We start from the raw sequence: 20971 nt of genomic DNA on the forward strand, positions 1-20971 counted from the left end.
ACTTAGATGCTTTTACAGAACACCCATGATAAACTGATGACATAATCTCCAGAAGTATGAAGTACACCCAGCCACCACCTCAGCCTTCGCAAATGTGGAGCTTATGTCATGCACTGAATTTTTAGTTGTGCTGATGATAGATGTCAGAGTGGCAATGGCTGCACGTGTGGGATTATGACACTGAACAAGCAGGGCTCAGGGCATATTTTCAGAAAGCCATTTTCTTTGTCTCTTGCCACCCCTTAAATCATCATTTATTCTTTCAGAAAGTATTTATGAAGTCTCAGGTAGTGTCTGGGGTTAAAGCAGGAGGCAGGACAGATGACTTTCCTTCCCTCGTGGAGTTTGCACTAGTGGGGGAGACAGACAATAAAGCAGTAGTTATGGCCGGACGCAGTTGCTCAGCTCTTCTAATCCCAGCGCTTTGGGAGGCTGAGGCAGGAGGATCACTTGAGTCCAGGAGTTTAAGACAAGCCTGGGCAACATAGCGAGACCCCATCTCTATAAAAAAGAAAATAGTAGTTATGAGTGAAGGGATAGAGGAAATGGTCTGGGACATGGTATTTGAGGGATCCTAGCATTGATGAGTGAGTCAGGAGCTGAGTGGGCAATGTCTTACTGGGTTTCCTCAAGTCGAGTCACACACACAGGCATATTCTGTAGGCTTGCGTGCATGCTTGAGTCATGACAGAGATTCCTTTGATCCAGTGATTCATAAATTAAATCATAGAACACTGCTCAGGGCTCGTGCATTAAGCCTTTTTATTTGCTTAAACACAAACACCACTGTGGCTTCACTGCGGCTTTTGCTGGGTCCAGGCGTGGCACCTCCTGATTCAGTGAGTGCTTTAAGAAGGGGGTGATGTGGGTGACACAGCCTGGGGCCAGCCTCCTTTCCAAGGAGCTTGCCAAGCTTTTCTGCCCCAGAGGGGCCCCTGTTCATAGATGCTACCTCCAAATGCTCAGAAACTTCTAGATTGGTTTGGATTAAGAAACTCATCCTTTAAAATATAAACAGCCCTTTTGGATGGTACAATCACTCATTATGAATTGCTTCATTATGATTGAATGATTCAGCTTTTTTATTACCTGGCAAGGCACTTGGAGCCTTGAGGCAATGAGATTTTCATCAGCAAAACAAAGTAATCTGGAAGAATGGGGTCCTCACAATGAGGACAGACTTGGGGCAGTGGAGAGGGTAGGGGGGGATTTGGGTGGTGAGGGGATGTGATAGCACAGGTGGGGATAGGCAGCCAAGGAGAGAAATTCCAACGAGGAGGAAGCTTGCCCCACAGTTTTGCCATCACCCCACTCTGCACCTCATCTTACCATCTGCCTGAAGGCCCCATGCGGAGTACCCACAGAAGAACCCAGAGCCATCCTGAGAGTTCCCACCACCAGGTCTCCTAGCCTTTGCTCCACGCAGGCAAGCAGCTCTACCAGGCGGGAGAGCCAGGCCCCCACCGCGAGACCTGTGGCAATTCCAGGGGACTTTCTGGCATTCCAGACCTAAGTGGAGCGGACCTGACTCTGCAGGACTCTAATTCAAGCAGGCCTGGCATCAGCAAGGACCTTCTCAGGTCAGAAGCAGGTTTTCAGTGAATCAGTGAGTCCGCAAGCCCCTCAGTTAGCCCAGGTTCTGTGGCTGCCTAAAAGTCCACATGAACCCAGGTGGGCACCTGTGTGTTGTGAGACACAACAGCACAGCCATTTTGGTTTCAGCTTTTGGCAAACAGTGTGTATTTTGTACATGCCTAGAAACATTAAAATACCATGCCCATTTTGACAACAGTAGGAGTAATTGCTTACTTCTGCTTAGAAAATATAAAAGAGAAAAACAATGCTAAGCTTCTTTCTGTTTCAACCTCTAGATCTAAAATGATGGCCTGTGGAGTCCATCTGTCTTTTTAGTTTATAGTAATGATCATTGGTAGGGGCTAATTGATAAAACTTCCCTTGAAATCTGCTGGTTGGTGTTTTACCAGATGAAATCTATGCGAACAGCTTGATTTCTACTGTGATCGACAGCTGCAACTGCTCAGACTCCAGTGACATTGAACTGAGTGATGACTGGGCTGCCAAGAAATCTCCCAAAATCTCCAGAGCTAGCAAATCACCCAAACTCCCAAGGTAATCTCAGTCTTCGGGGTGACCGTCCTTTCTTGTGCCTCTGAATAGGTGTGTTTGTGGCTGCAACAGAATCCCACTGAAACTGACCAGAAGAGTCAAAGAGCCACATCCCTGCCTTTTCTTCCAGAAGATTCCAACTGGAATAATTACAACTTCTATTTGTTTTGTTTTGTTTTTCCTTTGGGATAGACAAAGACACCCAGTAGAAGTTTGCTAAACCCTCAGAACTTCTCTAGGTGTTAGCAATGATGGTGGGTGGCAGAGGGGTGGCCGTAGTTCCCGGGCTTATATGTTTTTTCTTATAGTTTGAGAAAAGGAATAAAAAGGTTTTCCTGTGGATGTAACATGTTGAAGAGAATGCCAGATAAGATGCCTGTAATGCTGGAGCCGGGCACAGTGGCTCACGCCTGTAATCCCAACACTTTGGGAGGCCGAGGCGGGTGGATCATGAGGTCAAGAGATGGAGACCATCCTGGTCAACGTGGGGAAACCCTGTCTCTACTAAAAATACAAAAATTAGCCAAGCATGGTGCAGGCGCCTGTAGTCCCACCTACTCGGGAGGCTGAGGCGGAAGAATCACTTGAACCCGGGAAGCGGATGTTGCAGAGCCAAGATTGTGTCACTGCACTTCAGCCCGGCAATAGAGCGAGACTCCATCTCAAAAGATATAGATAGATAGATAGATAGATAGATAGATAGATAGATAGATAGATAGATATAAGATAGATATAGATAGATATAAGATAGATATAAGATAGATTAGATTGGATAAAGATAGATAAGATTGCTATAAGGTGGATGAATAGTTTGGATAGATAAGATAGATTAGATAGATAAGATAGATTAGATAGATAGATAGATGCCCATAATGCTGTAATTGGGAAACATCAACACATCACATCCACTGTAGAACCTTTTTCTTCACTAAGATTTCTAGTTTTAATTCTGTGATTTTTTTTTTCTGATGCCATGAAAAGCTAAGGTATAAGTTACATACAGATACACATCTGTCCACATAGTAAACACCTAGCTCGTTGTACAGGGGCTATCCCAGTGTCTTCCCCCAAGTTCAAGATAAAGGACATGTCATCATCCCATAAGGTCCACCTGTGCTCCCTCCATTTGATACCCACTCCCTAGAAGTAATCACTGTTCTGACTTCTGTCATCAGCTTTGCTTGTTCTTGAACTTCATATAAATCGAGTCAAACGATATGTTCTCTTTGTATCTGGCTTTTTTTTTTTTTTTTTTTTTTGCTCAGTGTAATGATTTTGAGAGTCATCATGTTGTTGCATGTATCAGTAGTTTGTTTTTCTTTATTGCTCCATGGTATTCCATTGTAATGAGTATACTACAGCTAGTTTATTCTGTTTACCAATCAATGGATATTTGGTAGTTTCCAGTTTGAGGCTATTATGAACAAATCCATGACAAACATTCTTATACAAGTCTTTTTATGGACATGTGCGCTCATTTCTCTTGGGTATAAACTTAGGAAAGGAGTTGCAGGGTCATGGGTTAAGTATATGTTAAAGTTTATTAGAAACTGCTGAGCAGTATTCCAGGGTGGCCACACCCACATAAATCCCCACCAGCAATTTCTAAGAAAGTCCCAGTTTCTTCCATCCTCAGCAGCAGCTCTGTTGTCATTTTTTAGAAATAATTCGGCTGGGCATGGTGGCTCACGCCTGTAATCCCAGCAGTTTGGGAGGCCAAGACGGGCGGATCACGAGGTCAGGAGATCAAGACCATCCTGGCTAACACGGTGAAACCCCGTCTCTACTAAAACTAGCCGGGCGAGGTGGCGGGTGCCTTTAGACCCAGCTACTTGGGAGGCTGAGGCAGGAGAATGGCGTAAACCCAGAAGGCGGAGCTTGCAGTGAGCTGAGATCCAGCCACTGCACTCCAGCCTGAGTGACAGAGCGAGACTCTGTCTCAAAAAAAAAAAAAAAAAAAAAGAAATAATTCTACCTTGTTCTGGTAGGTGTAGTGGCATCTCATTTCAGTTTAATTCTAATGTCTCCAGTGATGGATGCTGCTTAGTTTACATGTTTCTTAGCCACTTGGCTATCTTCTTCTTTTGTGAAGTGTCTGTTCAAGTCTTCGGTCCAGTTTATTATTGGGTTGTTTTATTGAGTTGTAAGAGTTCTTTCTTTTCGGTTTTTTTTTTTTTGAGAAGGAGTCTTGCTCTGTCACCCAGCTGGAGTACAGTGGCATGATCTCGGCTCACTGCAACCTCCATCTCCTGGGTTCAAGTGACTCCTGCTTCAGCCTCCCGAGTAGCTGGGACTACAGTCACGTGCCACCACACCCAGCTAATTTTTGTATTTTTTAGTAGACATGGGGTTTCACCATATTGGCCAGGATGGTCTCGAACTCCTGACCTTGTGATCCGCCCACTACGGCCTCCCTAAGTGCTGGGATTACAGGTGTGAGCCACCGCACCCAACCAGGAGTTCTTTCTTTCTTCTAGATTTGAATCCTTTGTCAGATATCTGTATGGCCATATAGTCCAGCATGTGGCATTCTTCTTTTGTGGTTAGTGCTTTCTGTGTCCTGTTCAGGATGTCTTTGGTTACCTAAGGTCATGGAGCCCTTCTTTAGTTCTCTTCTATCAGCTTTCTAGTTTTAGCTTTCATGATTACGGATTAATTTTTGTGTTTGGTATGAATTAGAGGTAAATGCTTATTTTTTAAATATGCAGATATCCAGTTACTCTAGCAGTCTGATTGATGTCTTTTTTCATCTTTGTTCCAGAGCTTGTTAAAATTGCATGTAATATTATGAACTTTCCTATATTTCTAAAGTGCTTTTTTCCCATTATGTAAGCAGAGAGGACATTTAATGCGTGCAACTAAATCCTTCACCTTTAAACGTCCTCTTCAGGTTGCCATCTTGCTGTGGCTGGGCCTCCTCCTGCTGTCCTTTCCCCATTTGGACCCTTCACACAGCAGCCAGGCTAATTTTCCCAGATCATAGCTTTAGGGAGCTCAATCTGCCATCCTCCCATTCCTCAGGAGCCCAGAGTTTCTCATCAAGCTCAAAACCAGTATATATGAGACAATGCATTTTTTCATAGACTGTTTTAAACCTTACCATACTCGTTTTAATCACACTGTCTTTGGGGTAGACTGTCATTAAACACGTGTGTCTCCATGTTATAAATAAAGGGACTGAGGAGCAGAGATACAACATAGGATCAAAAGGCAGCCAAAAAACTTTACTAATTTGATTTAAATAATGCAGATGGTGAAATGCTAGATAAATTTGTTGAAATTCACACTGTTGCAGAAGAAATTAGAAAGATCACTGGCCTTAGGGTAAGAAATGACTTGTCCCACCTGCCGTTTTCCCAGGACTGATTGTGCAGGCCTCTGGCAGAAGGCCGTTTCCACACTTGCTCCAAGGCAGCGGAGAGTGAAAGACAGTTAATTATTTGAATTCCTTACAAATGGATCGCTGGATCTCATTTCAGTATATACTCAGTATATTTTGAGATGGGATCGTGCTCTGTTGCCCATTCTCAAGTGGAGTTGTGTAATTGTAGCTCATTGCAACCTTGAATTCCTGGGCTCAAGCGATCCTCCTGCCTCAGCCTCCCAAGCAGCTGGAACTGCAGGTGTGTGCCACCACACCCAGTTTCTCAATATATTTTAAAATGTATATTATTCAATGTAAAGTTGTCATTCTTTCCTCATATTCATAAAGCAAAAGCAAGAGGAGAGCTTTGTTAAATTCGGGCACTGGCTGCAGGGTGAGAACCCAACACCCAGGCTGGCTGCCCAGAAAAAGAAAGGAGTGCCGGAGTCAGGGCCATGCTCACTATTCCCACCGCGGGTGCCTGACCCCTCCTGGCCTTGCCTCCCCAGGATCAGCATCGAGGCCCGCAAGTCCCCCAAGCTGCCCCGGGCTGCTCAGGAGCTCTCCCGGTCCCCGCGGTTGCCCCTGCGCAAGCCCTCTGTGGGCTCTCCCAGCCTGACTCGGAGAGAGTTTCCTTTTGAAGACATCACTCAGGTAGGAGCCCACAGCTGCCCTGCCTCGCTCCCCTCCTCCTGGGGGCTATGCCCAGAGGGCCTCTTCCTACCCGCTGGCTGCCCTGCTCACTGCCACCATGGGCCCCTGAGCTCTGCTCCACATCCTGCACACCACCTGCTACCTCAGGAGTCGCCCTGAGGTGGAGCTCTGGCTTCTCCACCTGTGCCTCTCAGCAAGTTCTGATCTTGCAGTCACTGTGGGAGAGAACCTCCCACTTCCCATCACAGCTCCCACCATCCAGCCCTGCCTGTCTTTCCCTCCTGGCTCCTCAGTGCCCCCTCACCCTCCAAGTACTGTAGCCACACCTGATTCTCACCTGCCCCGTGCTTTGCCCTGCCTAGATTGTCACCATGCCACCTCCTCATCCTTGTTTCTGCCCCATGCTTCCAGATGGAACTCCACCACTACCTCTGCTGTGAAGGCCTCCTGCCCTGGCTTAGCTGGGAGGGGCCAACACACCTGGTGTAGAGCTACCTTATGACATTGCTCAGTGACTTCTTTATATACAGATCATTACAAGCTTTATCTCCTCCATCAGGTTATAAGCTCCTTAACGGGCTGTATTTTGTCCATCTTTATTTTTGCCCTTGCATACATACCTTGGGCGTAATAATTTCTTAAATTTTAAAAAATTTAATTGAATGAGAAAACAGATGATAGGTGGTAGTTTCAGGACATCCTGGTATCAGTGCAACCGATATTTTCAGGAGAAATATCAAGGATAAAAATGGATTCAGAGTCAGATCCCTTTCTAGGCTTCTTTAAATCACACACCTGTGGACATACTGGGACACACCCCCACCTTTCCCCCAGCTCGATGCACGCCCACTCACTGCTGCCTGCCTGACTGCCCTCGTTCTGCCCTTGTTAGCTTCTGACCTTGGAAATGGTAGATGAGGTAGAGAATGGGTGTTTCTTGCAGTGTACACTCGTGGTTTGTTAAGTAATAAGTATTAACATTCTTACTAAGTGACCAATTGAAAATATGGAAATAGATTGTGATTCTTCTTTTTTCTTTTCTTCCCCCACCACAGCACAACTATCTTGCTCAGGTCACGTCTAATATCTGGGGAACCAAATTTAAGATTGTGGGCTTGGCTGCTTTCCTGCCAACCAACCTCGGTGCAGGTAAAAATCACGTCCTGTTCTCTCATTGTCCCAGTTGGAACAAACTAAAACGTCCAGTTTTCACCTTTAGTGGTTTAAAATAGAAGATGAACTTTTAAGACAGCAAAAGATTAGCATGTGTTTTACCTCTAACCCTTAACTTCGCCACAACGATTTCACAAAAATCAGAATTCTCACATAGGCTTTTTGCCAGTGGCATTTTTTAATCTTTTAACTTTTGTTTTGAGACAGTGTCTTGCCCAGGCTGGAGTGTAGTGACATGATCACAGCTCACTGCAGCCTAGACCTGGGCTCAAGCGATCCTCCTGCCTCAGCCCCCAAATTAGCTGGGACTACAGGTTCGCGTCACCATGCCTGGCTAATTTTTGTATTTTTTTTGTAGAGACAGGGTTTCACCACGTTGTCCATGCTGGTCTCAAACTCCTGAGCTCAAACAATTTGCCCACCTCAACCTTCCAAAGTGCTGGGATTTCAGGCATGAGCTACCACACCTGGTCGCCAGTGGCATTTTCATTTTTTGCTATAAGCCCTGACTTATAAAAAAAATAGAAATATAAAAATGATAGGAATAGCCAAAATTTGACTTCTAGGCCTTTTGCTGTGGGCGGATTTTTGGTAAACTCCTGAAGAAAGTGGAGAAGAAAGCTTTGGAGACTATAAGAAGTTAGCTAAGGCCAGGCGCAGTGGCTCACGCCTATAATCCCAGCACTTTGGGAGGACAAGGCGAGCAGATCACCTGAGTTTGGGACTTCGAGACCAGTCTGACCAACATGGAGAAACCCTGTCTCTTCTAAAACTACAAAATTAGCTGGGCATGGTGGTGCATGCCTATAATACTAGCTACTTGGGAGGCTGAGGTAGGAGAATCACTTGAACCCGTGGGACAGAGGTTGCTGTGAGCTGAGATCATGCCACTGCACTGCAGCCTGGGCAACACGAGCAAAACTGTGTCTCTAAATAAATAAATAAATAAAAAACAGGTTAGCTGACTATTGGTACAATTCTTAGTGGTAAATTTTTATAAATTTCATTTCTCAGTACCAGATAAATAGCCTGTCCATGGCAAGTTTGAAACATAGAGGAAAACTGAGCCAACGAAGTAAAAGCTGGGCCAGAGCACGAACATGTATTCTGATCTGCCCTCCTGCCCAAATGAATCGCAGTACTGTGTCATATTTACCCCAGAGACGGTAATGACATGAAAATGGCAGAAGGTCCATTCCAGAGCAGCTTCCTTCTTTTTTTTTTGAGAGGGAGTCTCGCTCTGTCGCCCAGGCTGGAGTGCAGTGGCCGGATCTCAGCTCACTGCAAGCTCCGCCTCCCGGGTTTACGCCATTCTCCTGCCTCAGCCTCCCGAGTAGCTGGGACTACAGGCGCCCGCCACCTCGCCCAGCTAGTTTTTTGTATTTTTTAGTAGAGACGGGGTTTCACCATGTTAGCCAGGATGGTCTCGATCTCCTGACCTCGTGATCCGCCCGTCTCGGCCTCCCAAAGTGCTGGGATTACAGGCTTGAGCCACCGCGCCCGGCCCAGAGCAGCTTCCTTCTGTTGAGGAGGTCCCTATGTGAGCTAAGGAGCTGTGTTGCTCCCCGCATCTTCCCCGTTGCTGAATCATTGCATGCTGTACACCTCTGTCTGCAAGGCCAGCTCAACCAGAGGGGCTATGGCCCTGCATTTTGAGTGTGCTATGTGTAACCTACTAAAAATGGTTTTTGAAAAATTCTGAATCTATGTATGAGTTGTATGAAGCAACTCATACACAGATGTTTTAAAATAAATTATTATTACAGATTAGATGTTAGAAAGACCTATTGCTATAAGGAATCTCAGAGATTTTTTAAATAGCACTGCATTTGAGTTTTTCATTTTGAAGTATCTGAGCTCAAAGAAAAAGAGGAATAAAATGTAAACATAAAACCGACTTAGGGAATCACAATGGACCATCCCTGTACATAGTGCAAGTAAATCTTATAATATTTTCAACAACCTGGAAACTCTCTGATGACCACAAAGGCCTGTTGTTCAGTTACTTGTTTGTGTCCTATTAATAGATAAGGTTGATTTTTAATAACCACTGTTTTACTATTGTGATTATTCCCACATTAGTAAGCTGAGAACTTAGCCATCTGCCTATGGTAAATATTGAAAAAGGGAATGGAAGTGAGAATTTACTTAATGGGTCTTTTCATTCTCGGATGTTGAGTAGGTCCACCAATAAGCCAGTAAAGATTGTACAATGAGAGAGCATGTGAGCGCCTTTGAGATAAACGATAGCCTTTTTTTGAGGGGTGCGGGGAGATAGGGCCTGGCTCTGTCACCCATGCTAGAGTGCAGTGGCGCCACCCTAGCTGACTGCAGCCTCAAGCTCCTGTGCTCAAGTGATTCTCCCACCTTTGCCTGTACTAGCTACTAGGACTGTAGACAAAGCACATGCCACCATGCCCAGCTAATTTTTAAAAATTTTTGGTAGAGATAGGACTTCACTGTTTTGTCCAGGCTGGTCTTAAACTCTTGGCTTCAAGCTATCCCCCCATCTTGGCCTCTCAAAGTGCTGGGATTACAGGTGTGAGCTACCATGCCCAGCCTGACCTTTTTAAAAATACCATTGTAGTCCATAGAGCTACTTTGTCAAGCTATAAGAAATTTCCACTTGATTCTATTAATACTAGAGAACAGAAATTAACTATTGGATACTAGAAGATATGTTGTATATGGTACCCCATTAAATAATCTTTTCAAAGACAGTATATGGCCCTCTAGTGAATTTAAAAAGTGAGTGCTGTTCCCCAGGTTGGATAATTTGTTTTCTTCAATTAGGATGATCTGGCCCATGAAATTTTTTTATTTTGAATTTTTGGCATTTTAACAATACACAGTAGATTTTACAAAATTCACAAGATTCAGAGGGGGTCTACAGTAAAAATCTCTGTCATTCTCACCATCAGCCACCTAGTTTTCTTTCCTGGAGGTAACTGATGGTCTTTTTCTAATCCCTCCTAGAATTTTTTTTAAATTGCTTTGTCAATGTGAACAACAAATAATAGCACTTTAATGCATTCATTCTTAAGTCATATGAAACCACACAGAATTTTTAAACCAAAATTCATATTCTCTTTCCTTTGTGGGCAAGAGAGATAAACACATGCATGGGGCCTTTCCTACTGTTGGGCGGGAGAAGTTACCTTAGCCCATACCAGTCCATGGGCCAGCCCTGCAAAGATGCTTAGACAAAGGAGGCCTGCTGTGCCACAGGCATGCTGCCGGTCAGCCGCTAAGTGTTAAGGTGACCGCCATGGAGCTAGAATAAAGAAGCTTTGTGCTACCTGTCTCACAGGAGAGACTACTGAACACAAAAGCAAGTTCACAGGGCAGTTTCGCCCCGACTTTAACTACTGTGAAACTTAAATTTAGATTCATTATATTTAAACTTACTTTGTCTCCTCTAAATATTTTAGTTGCAATCTGGGCCTTCTCCTAAATGTCCCTGTTAATCAAATTAAATCTTGAGGTTTAAAAAAAAAAACTGTGGAAATTCCCTATAAATCTCTATCTTGATGATTAGATTAAAATTGAAAGCCAAGGCTCCAGCTGAAATGAAGGCTGTGTTTTATCCCTACATGAAACCATGCCCCCCCCACCCCATCTCAACATTGCTTTCACACGGTTCCTGGGTTGCTCAAGCTTCCCTTGTTTGGCACTCTGGTTGTCACAACTATTTCCATTCAATCATCCTTCTGATTGCAAATGAGGTTTTTGAAAAATATGTTTTTATACCCTAGCTCATTCCAAAAGAAATTATTTGTGTCTAAAATGTTTTTGACATTTGAAATGTGTAGTTCTGTAGACAATCCACTGGCAAGGAGTCCAAGCTAGACCAGGAATCTGCTGTTACTGAATCCGGAACCATGGCTAGTATGGTCGCACTGAGTACTAGGGAGAAATGAAGAGCTCCTCTCAGCCTCTGGACCCTGCCTACACAGATCTGTCTTCTGATGGCAGGGAACCTGCAGTGTGCTCTTCTTCCTGTGACTCTCTTGACACTTTGGCTCTGCTCTGGTGTGTCTCTGTTAACTGTATCCTTCTTTTTCCCCACCAGTAATCTATAAAACCAGCCTCCTGCATCTCCAGCCGCGGCAGATGACCATTTATCTCCCAGAAGTTCGGAAAATTTCCATGGACTATATTAATTTACCTGTCTTCAACCCAAATGTTTTCAGTGAAGATGAAGATGATTTACCAGGTGTGTTCACATACATCAACTTGTTTGTCACGGTCCCTCTGTCAGTGGATCGTGCAAGGGGAACAGAGTGGCAAGTTGTTGAGGTTTCAGTCTGCTCCCTAGGTTCGGAAAAGGTATCCCTGCTTCAGTAAGGTTGGTAGATGTGATGGCTTGTCCCGGGGAAAAGTCCCAGGTTGGCACCAGTGTTGTCAGGAGGGGGGCTGCTGGAGCACAGATGGGTACAGTGGCAGTGGTGCCTTGTGTTTGTGGAGCACAGTTCGGCCATCTGGCTTTATCCTCACAGCTATCCTCTTAGTCATGTGTCTGGATTCAGGTAAGTTAGTGGGACTGATTGGGACTAAATAAAATCAGAACTGAGACCCAGTCTCATTGATCAAGGCCAGCCTTCATCCTTTCAATCCCTGCTGAGATAGTCTCACTCCAGCATTCCCGTGGCGCCCACAGAGTCTGGTTTCTCAAATCTGCCCTGTGTCCAGGACACAAAAGCCTTTACCTGTAACCACCTCTCTTCCACCGCAACCACATGTCTCTGTGCACAGGGGCCTGGCCTGAGTTCAAGATAAAATCTGGTATACGATTTTTAAATTCCAGTTTTCAAATGGTAAATATCAATATATATAGCATCTTAAGTTAATGTGTTTCTCGGCAGGGGGATTCTTAAAGGATCCTATTTTGATTAATGGATTACAGTGAATTCCAGTTAGTCTGGCCAGTTAGTTGTGTGTAACTTGTGTGTAACTATTTCAGTTGCTAGAGGGTACTTGAAAATAACTTGCTTTTCTAAGTAAAAGACCACCTGAGATTTTATAGATACACAGACTCCTCTACTTCAACTAAGCAGGGCTCTGGAAGTCTCCAGTTTCTGAGCTAGAGGAACCCGGACATGGACCATGACTTCTCCAGTATCTGGATGTCTGTGACCCGAGGGACTGGTTCTCGCAGTGGACATAGAGGGCCACCCATTCCAGCTTGGGCCCTGCTCCTCAGTTGGGCTCTGAACTTGAGGGAATTGTTTACCTTCTCTCAGCCCAGTCTTTTTAACCTGAAAAAAAATGATTTCTACTGCACTTTCCAACAATAGCCATCTTGCTTCTCTGATGATGACCTCTCCTGCATGGGTGAGCAAATCTCCTAGGCTTATGTGGTCCTAATAGGCCAAGCTTACAACCACATAAATACCTGTAGTTTGGTGAAGCCTCCCATACCTGAGCTTTCTAGTGCATCCCCTTCTACTTCAGAATCTTGGAATTAGAAGTATCTTTTAAACTTTCCCCTTAACGCTTTCCCTGTTCTCCCAAAATGCGACGAATACAGCCCTCTCCAAGGTTCAGCTGTTGCTGCTGTTATCCTTATTGTCTGTGGTTCCCAATGAGAGGAGGGAACATATTGTCTCAGGGATTACATTTAATGACAGTGACTCAGCAGAGAGGCTCTTCTTCCTTAAAGGGGAAGATGCCTGCCATCAGTGTTTCATACAGACGAGAGAGCTTCTCGAAGAGGCATCTGAACAGGAATGACAGGAAACCTGAGACAGACCCAAATTTGTGCGGCCAGGGGAGAGTTACGTCTCCCTAGGAGACCCCCAAGGAAGGGCCAGCTTAGCTTCTGATAAATTGACTGGCTTGATTCTGTAGTTCTTTTGATGAAAAGTCAGCCAGTGTCACATTTCCTAATCATGGACTAGCTGCCACATAGTACTTACACCATGCCTCACATTTCTGGATCAGTGGCAGTTTTCTCTAAGGGAAATGCCACAGGGTAGCACAATGGGCCTAGAGGAGCCAATTGCAGAGTGCTCAGTGTGCACTTTAAACAGGGCCGTGCAGACAGTGGCTCTGAGCACCTGTCTCTAGATCGCTGTTCAAACACATGCTCTGTTAAACTCTCACTGTATACAAATAGGATATATTTATAGGGTTTAATTCAGCGTGGTTCTACCTTACATACTATTTGAAATGCTAAAAAGCAGATAAAGGTCAGGCGTGATGGCTCACACCTGTAGTCCCAGCCCTTTGGGAGGCGAGGTGGGTGGATCACTGGAGGTCAGGAGTTGGGGACCAGCCTGGCCAACAAGGCAAAACCCCATCTCTACTAAAAATACAAAAATTAGCTGGGCGTGGTGGTGTGCGTCTGTAGTCCCAGCTTCTGGGGAGGCTGAGGCAGGAGAATCACTTGAACCCAGGAGGTGGAGGTTGCAGTGAGCCAAAATCATGCCACTGCATGCCTGGGCGACAGAGCAAGACCCTGTCTGAAAAAAAAAAAAAAAAAATTAGGAAATGATCCTTCATGTGATACTCAGATTCACTAGAAGATGCTTTTCATTGTTTTTTCTACTACATTTTACATGGTTCTATTTACAGAAATCTAATATGCATACATTTCTTATACACATCTCTTGCGTGACACTTGCCACACTATCCATCCCATAATCATGAATAGACCTAATTCAGAGACCTAGGCACTGCGAGTCCTCAGTGGAGGTTTTTCCTGTACCATTGCCCTCTTCTTGCATAAAAGGGTGGGCATTTTATGAATATCACCAGTAAAAAGCTTCTTCAGACATTTAATTATCTGTGATGGTGCCATTGAGGCACTGGTGCCAAGTTTAGAAGGTTCAAAAGTGAGCTAGTTGAAAAGTTATAACAGTACCCTTAGCTAACAGACAAGCAGCAGGCTGCCCTCAAGAACCCATCTCACTTGTGTGAGCAGGCCAGCTTTCCCCAAGCAGACATGTCTCTGTCTCTGGCAATTGCATTTTGTTTACAGAAGGAGCCTGGATGAGTCCAGATGTATTACTTATCCTGATCCAATTTAATGGCAGTGTTTTTGTAAGCAGTTCCTTTTTCTAATTTTCTTCCAGTGACGGGAGCATCTGGTGTCCCTGAGAACAGCCCACCTTGTACAGTGAACATCCCTATTGCACCGATCCACAGCTCGGCTCAGGCTATGTCCCCCACGCAGAGCATAGGGCTGGTGCAGTCCCTACTGGCCAATCAGAATGTGCAGCTAGATGTCCTGACCAACCAGACGACAGCTGTAGGAGCAGCAGAACATGCAGGTGACAATGCCACCCAGTACCCAGTCTCCAACCGGTACTCTAATCCTGGACAGGTGATTTTCGGAAGCGTGGAAATGGGCCGCATCATTCAGAACCCCCCTCCACTGTCCCTGCCTCCCCCGCCGCAGGGGCCCATGCAGCTGTCCACAGTGGGCCATGGAGACCGAGACCACGAACACCTGCAGAAGTCAGCCAAGGCCCTGCGGCCAACACCGCAGCTGGCAGCTGAGGGGGACGCAGTGGTCTTCAGTGCCCCCCAGGAGGTCCAGGTGACAAAGATGAACCCTCCACCCCCGTACCCAGGAACCATCCCCGCCGCCCCCACCACAGCAGCACCCCCGCCCCCTCTGCCGCCCCCACAGCCCCCAGTGGATGTGTGCCTGAAGAAGGGCGACTTCTCCCTCTACCCCACGTCAGTGCACTACCAGACCCCCCTGGGCTATGAGAGGATCACCACCTTTGACAGCAGTGGCAACGTGGAGGAGGTGTGCCGGCCCCGCACCCGGATGCTGTGCTCCCAGAACACCTACACCCTCCCTGGCCCGGGTAGCTCCGCCACCTTGAGGCTCACAGCCACTGAGAAGAAAGTCCCCCAACCCTGCAGCAGTGCCACCCTGAACCGCCTGACCGTCCCTCGCTACTCCATCCCCACCGGGGACCCACCCCCCTATCCCGAAATTGCCAGCCAACTGGCCCCGGGGCGGGGGGCTGCCCAGAGGTCCGACAACAGCCTCATCCACGCTACCCTGCGGAGGAACAACCGTGAGGCTGCGCTCAAGATGGCCCAGCTGGCGGACAGCCCGCGGGCCCCCCTGCAGCCCCTGGCCAAGCCCAAGGGCGGGCCCGGGGGGGTGGTGACACAGCTCCCAGCGCGGCCCCCACCTGCCCTGTACACCTGCAGTCAGTGCAGTGGCACAGGGCCCAGCTCACAGCCTGGAGCCTCCCTGGCCCATACCGCCAGCACCTCCCCATTGGCCTCCCAGTCCTCCTACAGCCTCCTGAGCCCACCCGACAGCGCCCGTGACCGCACGGACTACGTCAACTCCGCCTTCACAGAGGACGAGGCCCTGTCCCAGCACTGTCAGCTTGAGAAGCCCCTGAGGCACCCTTCCCTGCCTGAAGCTGCTGTCACCCTGAAACGGCCACCCCCTTACCAGTGGGACCCCATGCTGGGTGAGGACGTTTGGGTTCCTCAAGAAAGGACAGCACAGACTTCAGGGCCCAACCCCTTAAAACTGTCCCCTCTGATGCTGAGTCAGGGCCAGCACCTGGACGTGTCCCGACTGCCCTTCATCTCCCCCAAGTCTCCTGCCAGCCCCACTGCCACTTTCCAAACAGGCTATGGGATGGGAGTGCCATATCCTGGAAGCTATAACAACCCCCCTTTGCCCGGAGTGCAGGCTCCCTGCTCTCCCAAAGATGCCCTGTCCCCAACACAGTTTGCGCAACAGGAGCCTGCTGTGGTCCTTCAGCCAGTGTACCCGCCTAGCCTCTCCTATTGCACCCTGCCCCCCATGTACCCAGGAAGCAGCACATGCTCTAGTTTACAGCTGCCACCTGTCGCCTTGCACCCATGGAGTTCCTACAGCACCTGCCCGCCCGTGCAGAACCCCCAGGGCACTCTCCCCCCAAAGCCACACTTGGTGGTGGAGAAGCCCCTTGTGTCCCCACCACCTGCCGAACTCCAAAGCCACATGGGCACAGAGGTGATGGTAGAGACTGCCGACAGCTTCCAGGAAGTCCTCTCCCTGACCGAAAGCCCAGTCCCCCAGCGGACAGAAAAATTTGGAAAGAAGAACCGGAAGCGCCTGGACAGCCGAGCAGAAGAAGGCAGCGTTCAGGCCATCACTGAGGGCAAAGTGAAGAAGGAGGCTAGGACTTTGAGTGACTTTAATTCCCTTATCTCCAGCCCACACTTGGGGAGAGAGAAGAAGAAAGTGAAGAGTCAGAAAGACCAACTGAAGTCAAAGAAGTTGAATAAGACAAACGAGTTCCAGGACAGCTCCGAGAGTGAGCCTGAGCTGTTCATCAGCGGGGATGAGCTCATGAACCAGAGCCAGGGCAGCAGAAAGGGCTGGAAGAGCAAGCGCGCCCCACGGGCTGCTGGTGAGCTGGAGGAGGCCAAGTGCCGGCGGGCCAGTGAGAAGGAGGACGGGCGGCTGGGCAGCCAAGGCTTTGTGTACGTGATGGCCAACAAGCAGCCGCTGTGGAACGAGGCCACCCAGGTCTACCAGCTGGACTTCGGGGGGCGGGTGACCCAGGAGTCTGCCAAGAACTTCCAGATTGAGTTAGAGGGGCGGCAGGTAAGACCTCAGACTGGGTGGCGCTGTGGGCCCAGGAGGCGAGGGCATCAGTGCCTCGGCCTTCAAGGAGCATTTTTCAAAAGGCCAAATGGGAAATGTGGAAAACAACGAATACCTCTTAGGTGGAGCTCATGGGGTTATGATTTTTAGTCTGCCCACTGCCATCTTGTATTTTTTTTTCTTTTTGAGACGGAGTCTGGCTCTGTTGCCCAAGCTGGAGTGCAGTGGCGCGATCTCGGCTCCCTGCAAGCTCCGCCTCCTGGGTTCAAGCCATTCTCCCGCCTCAGCCTTCCAAGTAGCTGGGACTACAGGCACGAGCCACCACACCCGGCTAACTTTTTGTGTTTTTAGTAGAAACAGGGTTTCACTGTGTTAGTCAGGATGGTCTCAATCTCCTGACCTCGTGATCTGCCCGCCTTGGCCTCCCAAAGTGCTAGGATTACAAGCGTGAGCCACCATGCCCGACCCTAATTTTTTTTTTTTTTAAGAAATGGGAGTCTCGGCCGGGCGCGGTGGCTCAAGCCTGTAATCCCAGCACTTTGGGAGGCCGAGACGGGCGGATCACGAGGTCAGGAGATCGAGACCATCCTGGCTAACACGGTGAAACCCCATCTCTACTAAAAAATACAAAAAACTAGCCGGGCGAGGTGGTGGGCGCCTGTAGTCCCAGCTACTCCAGAGGCTGAGGCAGGAGAATGGCGTAAACCCGAGAGGAGGAGCTTGCAGTGAGCTGAGATCCGGCCACTGCACTCCAGCCTGGGTGACAGAGCCAGACTCCGTCTCAAAAAAAAAAAAAGAAATGGGAGTCTCACTATGTTCAGTCCAGGCTGGTCTCAAACTCCTGGGCTCCAAGCGATCCTTCTGCCTCAGCCTCTCAAAATGTTGGGATTACAGGCGTGAGCCAACACACCTGGCCTGCACTCATATTTGTAAAGAATATGTTTCTACTTCTATTCATTGACTTTTCTGGTTTTGGCATCAGATGGTGACTTCCTAAGGAACGTGAGGGTTAGTTTTGCTCACGCTATGCACACAAACACACACACACACACACACACACGTATGCACACAGCTTTTCCTTCCCCATTAAATCAGTGGTCACTGGTTACGTTGTTATGCTAGTCAATAGGACCCACAGCTGAGCCATGTGTTAGAGCTTAGTTACATTTCCTTTTTTGTATACTTTTGTTTCCCTAGACATATCAACTTCCTGTTTTCTATCTGTTTGCTCGTTTGCCTATTTCTCTGTATATGGAAGTCAATACCCAGTTCTTGAACCAGATGTAACCTCGTGGTGCAGCTGAACCCATTGGGTCCTAGTTCTTCCCTGCTCCAGCCTGGAAGGGTTGCTCTGTCCTGCTGCCAACATCCCCCTTCACCATCCTGCAAAGTCCCTTCCTCTCTCTACTTAAATTCACGTTTTTGTTAATTCATTCAATAAATGTTATTGAGAACCTGCTGTGTGCCTGGCAATCCTCTAAGCCCAGGGGTTGGCAAACTGGCCTTTGGGCCATTCAGGCCAGCCGCCTCTTTTTGGAACAAAGTTTTATTGAGCACAGCCACACTCATTCACCTGAGTGTCGTCCCTGGCTGTTTTTGGCCAGACAACAGCAGAGTTGAGGAGTTGTGGTAAAAACCGTATAACCCACAAAGCCTAAAATATTTATTATCAGCCCCTCACAGAAAGTTTGTCAACCCCTGCTATAGTACTAGAATCAGGGCAGTGAGGAAGACAGACAGATCCCGCCACTGTGGAGCACACAGGTTGAGGACCAGAGGCGATGAGTGCAGCCCATGTGCTAGGGCGTGGTGCCACTGATGGGATGTGGGCACAGGAACTGGTGAGGAGGTGGCCACCAAGTCCCTCCCTGAGGCAGCGGCGTTGGACAGTGGCAATGCTGCTTCTCTTCTGGAGCCTCTGGCCTGTTGGTGCTTCTTTCTGCTTTTCTTTGTCCTTTCTACTTCCTACGTGAAGAAACCACTTCATTTGGCCTCTAGCATTCCCCCCATTCTTTTTTTTTCTTTTTTCTTTTAGATTCAGGGGTACATGTGCTTTGTTACATGGGCATTACATGCGTAATGGGGGGTGGGCTTCTAGTATGCCCATCACCCAAACATTGGACGTTGTGCCCCCAGGTAACTTTTCATGGATGGAGCTGGAGGCCATTGTCCCCACATTCCAAACCTTGCTTATTGTCTCCATTGTGTTAACATGTTCCTCAGTCCCCTTGTTTCCTACAAACTTGGAGTTAGATATAGAAGCTTCACCAGATTCAGAGTCACTTTTGTTAGCAAAAAGCATCTCATAGACAGTGCTATCTGCTTCCATCAGGAACCATGCAGACCCGGCTGTCGCCTTGCTCGCCTTGTTTTTTTGTTTTGTTTTGGTTTGGTTTTTGTTTGTTTGTTTTTTTTTGAGACGGAGTCTCCTCTGTCGCCCAGGCTGGAGTGCAGTGGTGCGATCTCAGCTCATTGCAAGCTTCACCTCCCGGGTTTATGCCATTCTCCTGCCTCAGCCTCCCGAGTAGCTGGGAGTACAGGCGCCGGCCACCACACCCAGCTAATTTTTTGTATTTTTAATAGAGACGGGGTTTCACCGTGTTAGCCAGGATAGTCTCAGTCTCCTGACCTCGTGATCTGCTCGCCTCGGCCTCCCGAAGTGCTGGGATTACAGGCATGAGCTATCACTCCCGGCCTTTTTGCCTTGTTCTGTAATGTCTTTGCTTCCCCTGCCCTCCTCCAGGTGATGCAATTTGGACGGATTGATGGCAATGCGTATATTCTAGACTTCCAGTACCCGTTCTCAGCCGTACAGGCCTTTGCAGTTGCCCTGGCCAACGTGACTCAGCGCCTCAAATGAAGAGACTGGTGTGGGGAGGAGAGAGATGCAGAGAGCCTTTGGAAGAGGTCTTCGGACATGCCAGAGGAGCCCTCAAGGGGCTGGATAACTGGGAGGACCAGAAGCCAACAGCGAAACTGGAAAAGCCCAGCAGGCCCAGGAGAGGGCACTGACCTGTGGTCATCATTTATTTGGTTGGGCTTTATTACCTTTTATTGTCTGTTCTTCTTTTCTTTTTCATTTCAGTGGCATCTGGAAGCAAAGAGTGCTAGGCACCTGCTGTTCTTTCCAGAAACATAGCTTGGCTGTGGTAATGCTCTACTGGGCCCTTCAGAATGAAGACAGACTGCCTTAGAGCCTGCTATTCTTTCAGACATAGGGAGGATGCATTCTCGTGCATTTTCCTCCAACATCACCACTAGTGTAAAAGCAAAAAGCTTTTACAAAACACAGCCCAAAATTCTGAAGATACAGGTTCTTGGGGAACGGGGTGGGGACAGCATTTGATTTACACTAATTATGTTATTCCCCAAAAGGTGACTTAATTAACATCGGGCATTTGGGCAGACACACTGTGTTGGACCAACGAAGTAGGATCTTTACAGGGGTGTTCTCACCAGGTAGAAATGTGATTTGCTCATTGAGGATGTTGGGGAAGGGACGAAGGGTGAAGAAGAAACTGCACGTATACATGGGTTCACATCACTCTGCAGACAGCGGTGTGACTCAGCGTATGACTTGTAGCAGCAGTGTGAGGGCTACGCTCCTGTGCTGAGGATGTTTACATTGAAAGCCTCCACTAGTTTCATCGTATGTCAAAGTTCTGTAGGATCAGTGATGATCATTCAGTATGACTGGTTCTGGGAGAAGGTGAGAGACAAAAATGGAAAGATACTGGCCTGTGGTAGTGGTAGCAGTTTTCTCAAATAATGTGGTAGCAGTCACTAGATCCCCACATGCTGAGAAACAGCCTCTACTCTCTCTGCCCCTTTTACTTTTTAATCTGGAACACATTACTGTAAACGTGATCTTTCCCGTGAGATATCCTGTTCTACGCCTTCCCATTCTAAAAGTGTGGATGAGGCTTGATTTAAAACCACTCCTTTTCTCCTCTTGGCTACATTAAAATTCAGTTGACTACAAATGCTTTCTATCAAATTATAAATGTTACCAAAAAAATATTAAGTGTTCACCAGGGTATTAAAATACATGAGTATGGTCAAATCTTTGACAAAAT

The 20971-nt window shown here is 47.4% G+C and overlaps 1 protein-coding gene across 1 annotated transcript in view; it reads left to right on the forward strand.

Moving 5' to 3' along the window:
* The window catches only part of TULP4 (TUB like protein 4), a 46057-nt gene extending 25753 nt beyond the window's left edge, over positions 1-20304 (forward strand). The window contains exons 4-9 of the mRNA XM_026454405.1: positions 1986-2130; positions 6001-6145; positions 7201-7294; positions 11391-11534; positions 14395-16895; positions 19639-20304. Coding sequence (XP_026310190.1) covers positions 1986-2130; positions 6001-6145; positions 7201-7294; positions 11391-11534; positions 14395-16895; positions 19639-19755 — 3146 coding nt within the window. The 3' untranslated portion in view covers positions 19756-20304. The remainder of the gene's footprint in view (positions 1-1985; positions 2131-6000; positions 6146-7200; positions 7295-11390; positions 11535-14394; positions 16896-19638) is intronic.
* The last annotated feature ends 667 nt before the right edge of the window (positions 20305-20971 follow it).

This window comes from Piliocolobus tephrosceles, chromosome 5, assembly GCF_002776525.5.
Source record: "Piliocolobus tephrosceles isolate RC106 chromosome 5, ASM277652v3, whole genome shotgun sequence".
In the NCBI taxonomy this organism is placed as follows: Eukaryota; Metazoa; Chordata; class Mammalia; order Primates; family Cercopithecidae; genus Piliocolobus; species Piliocolobus tephrosceles.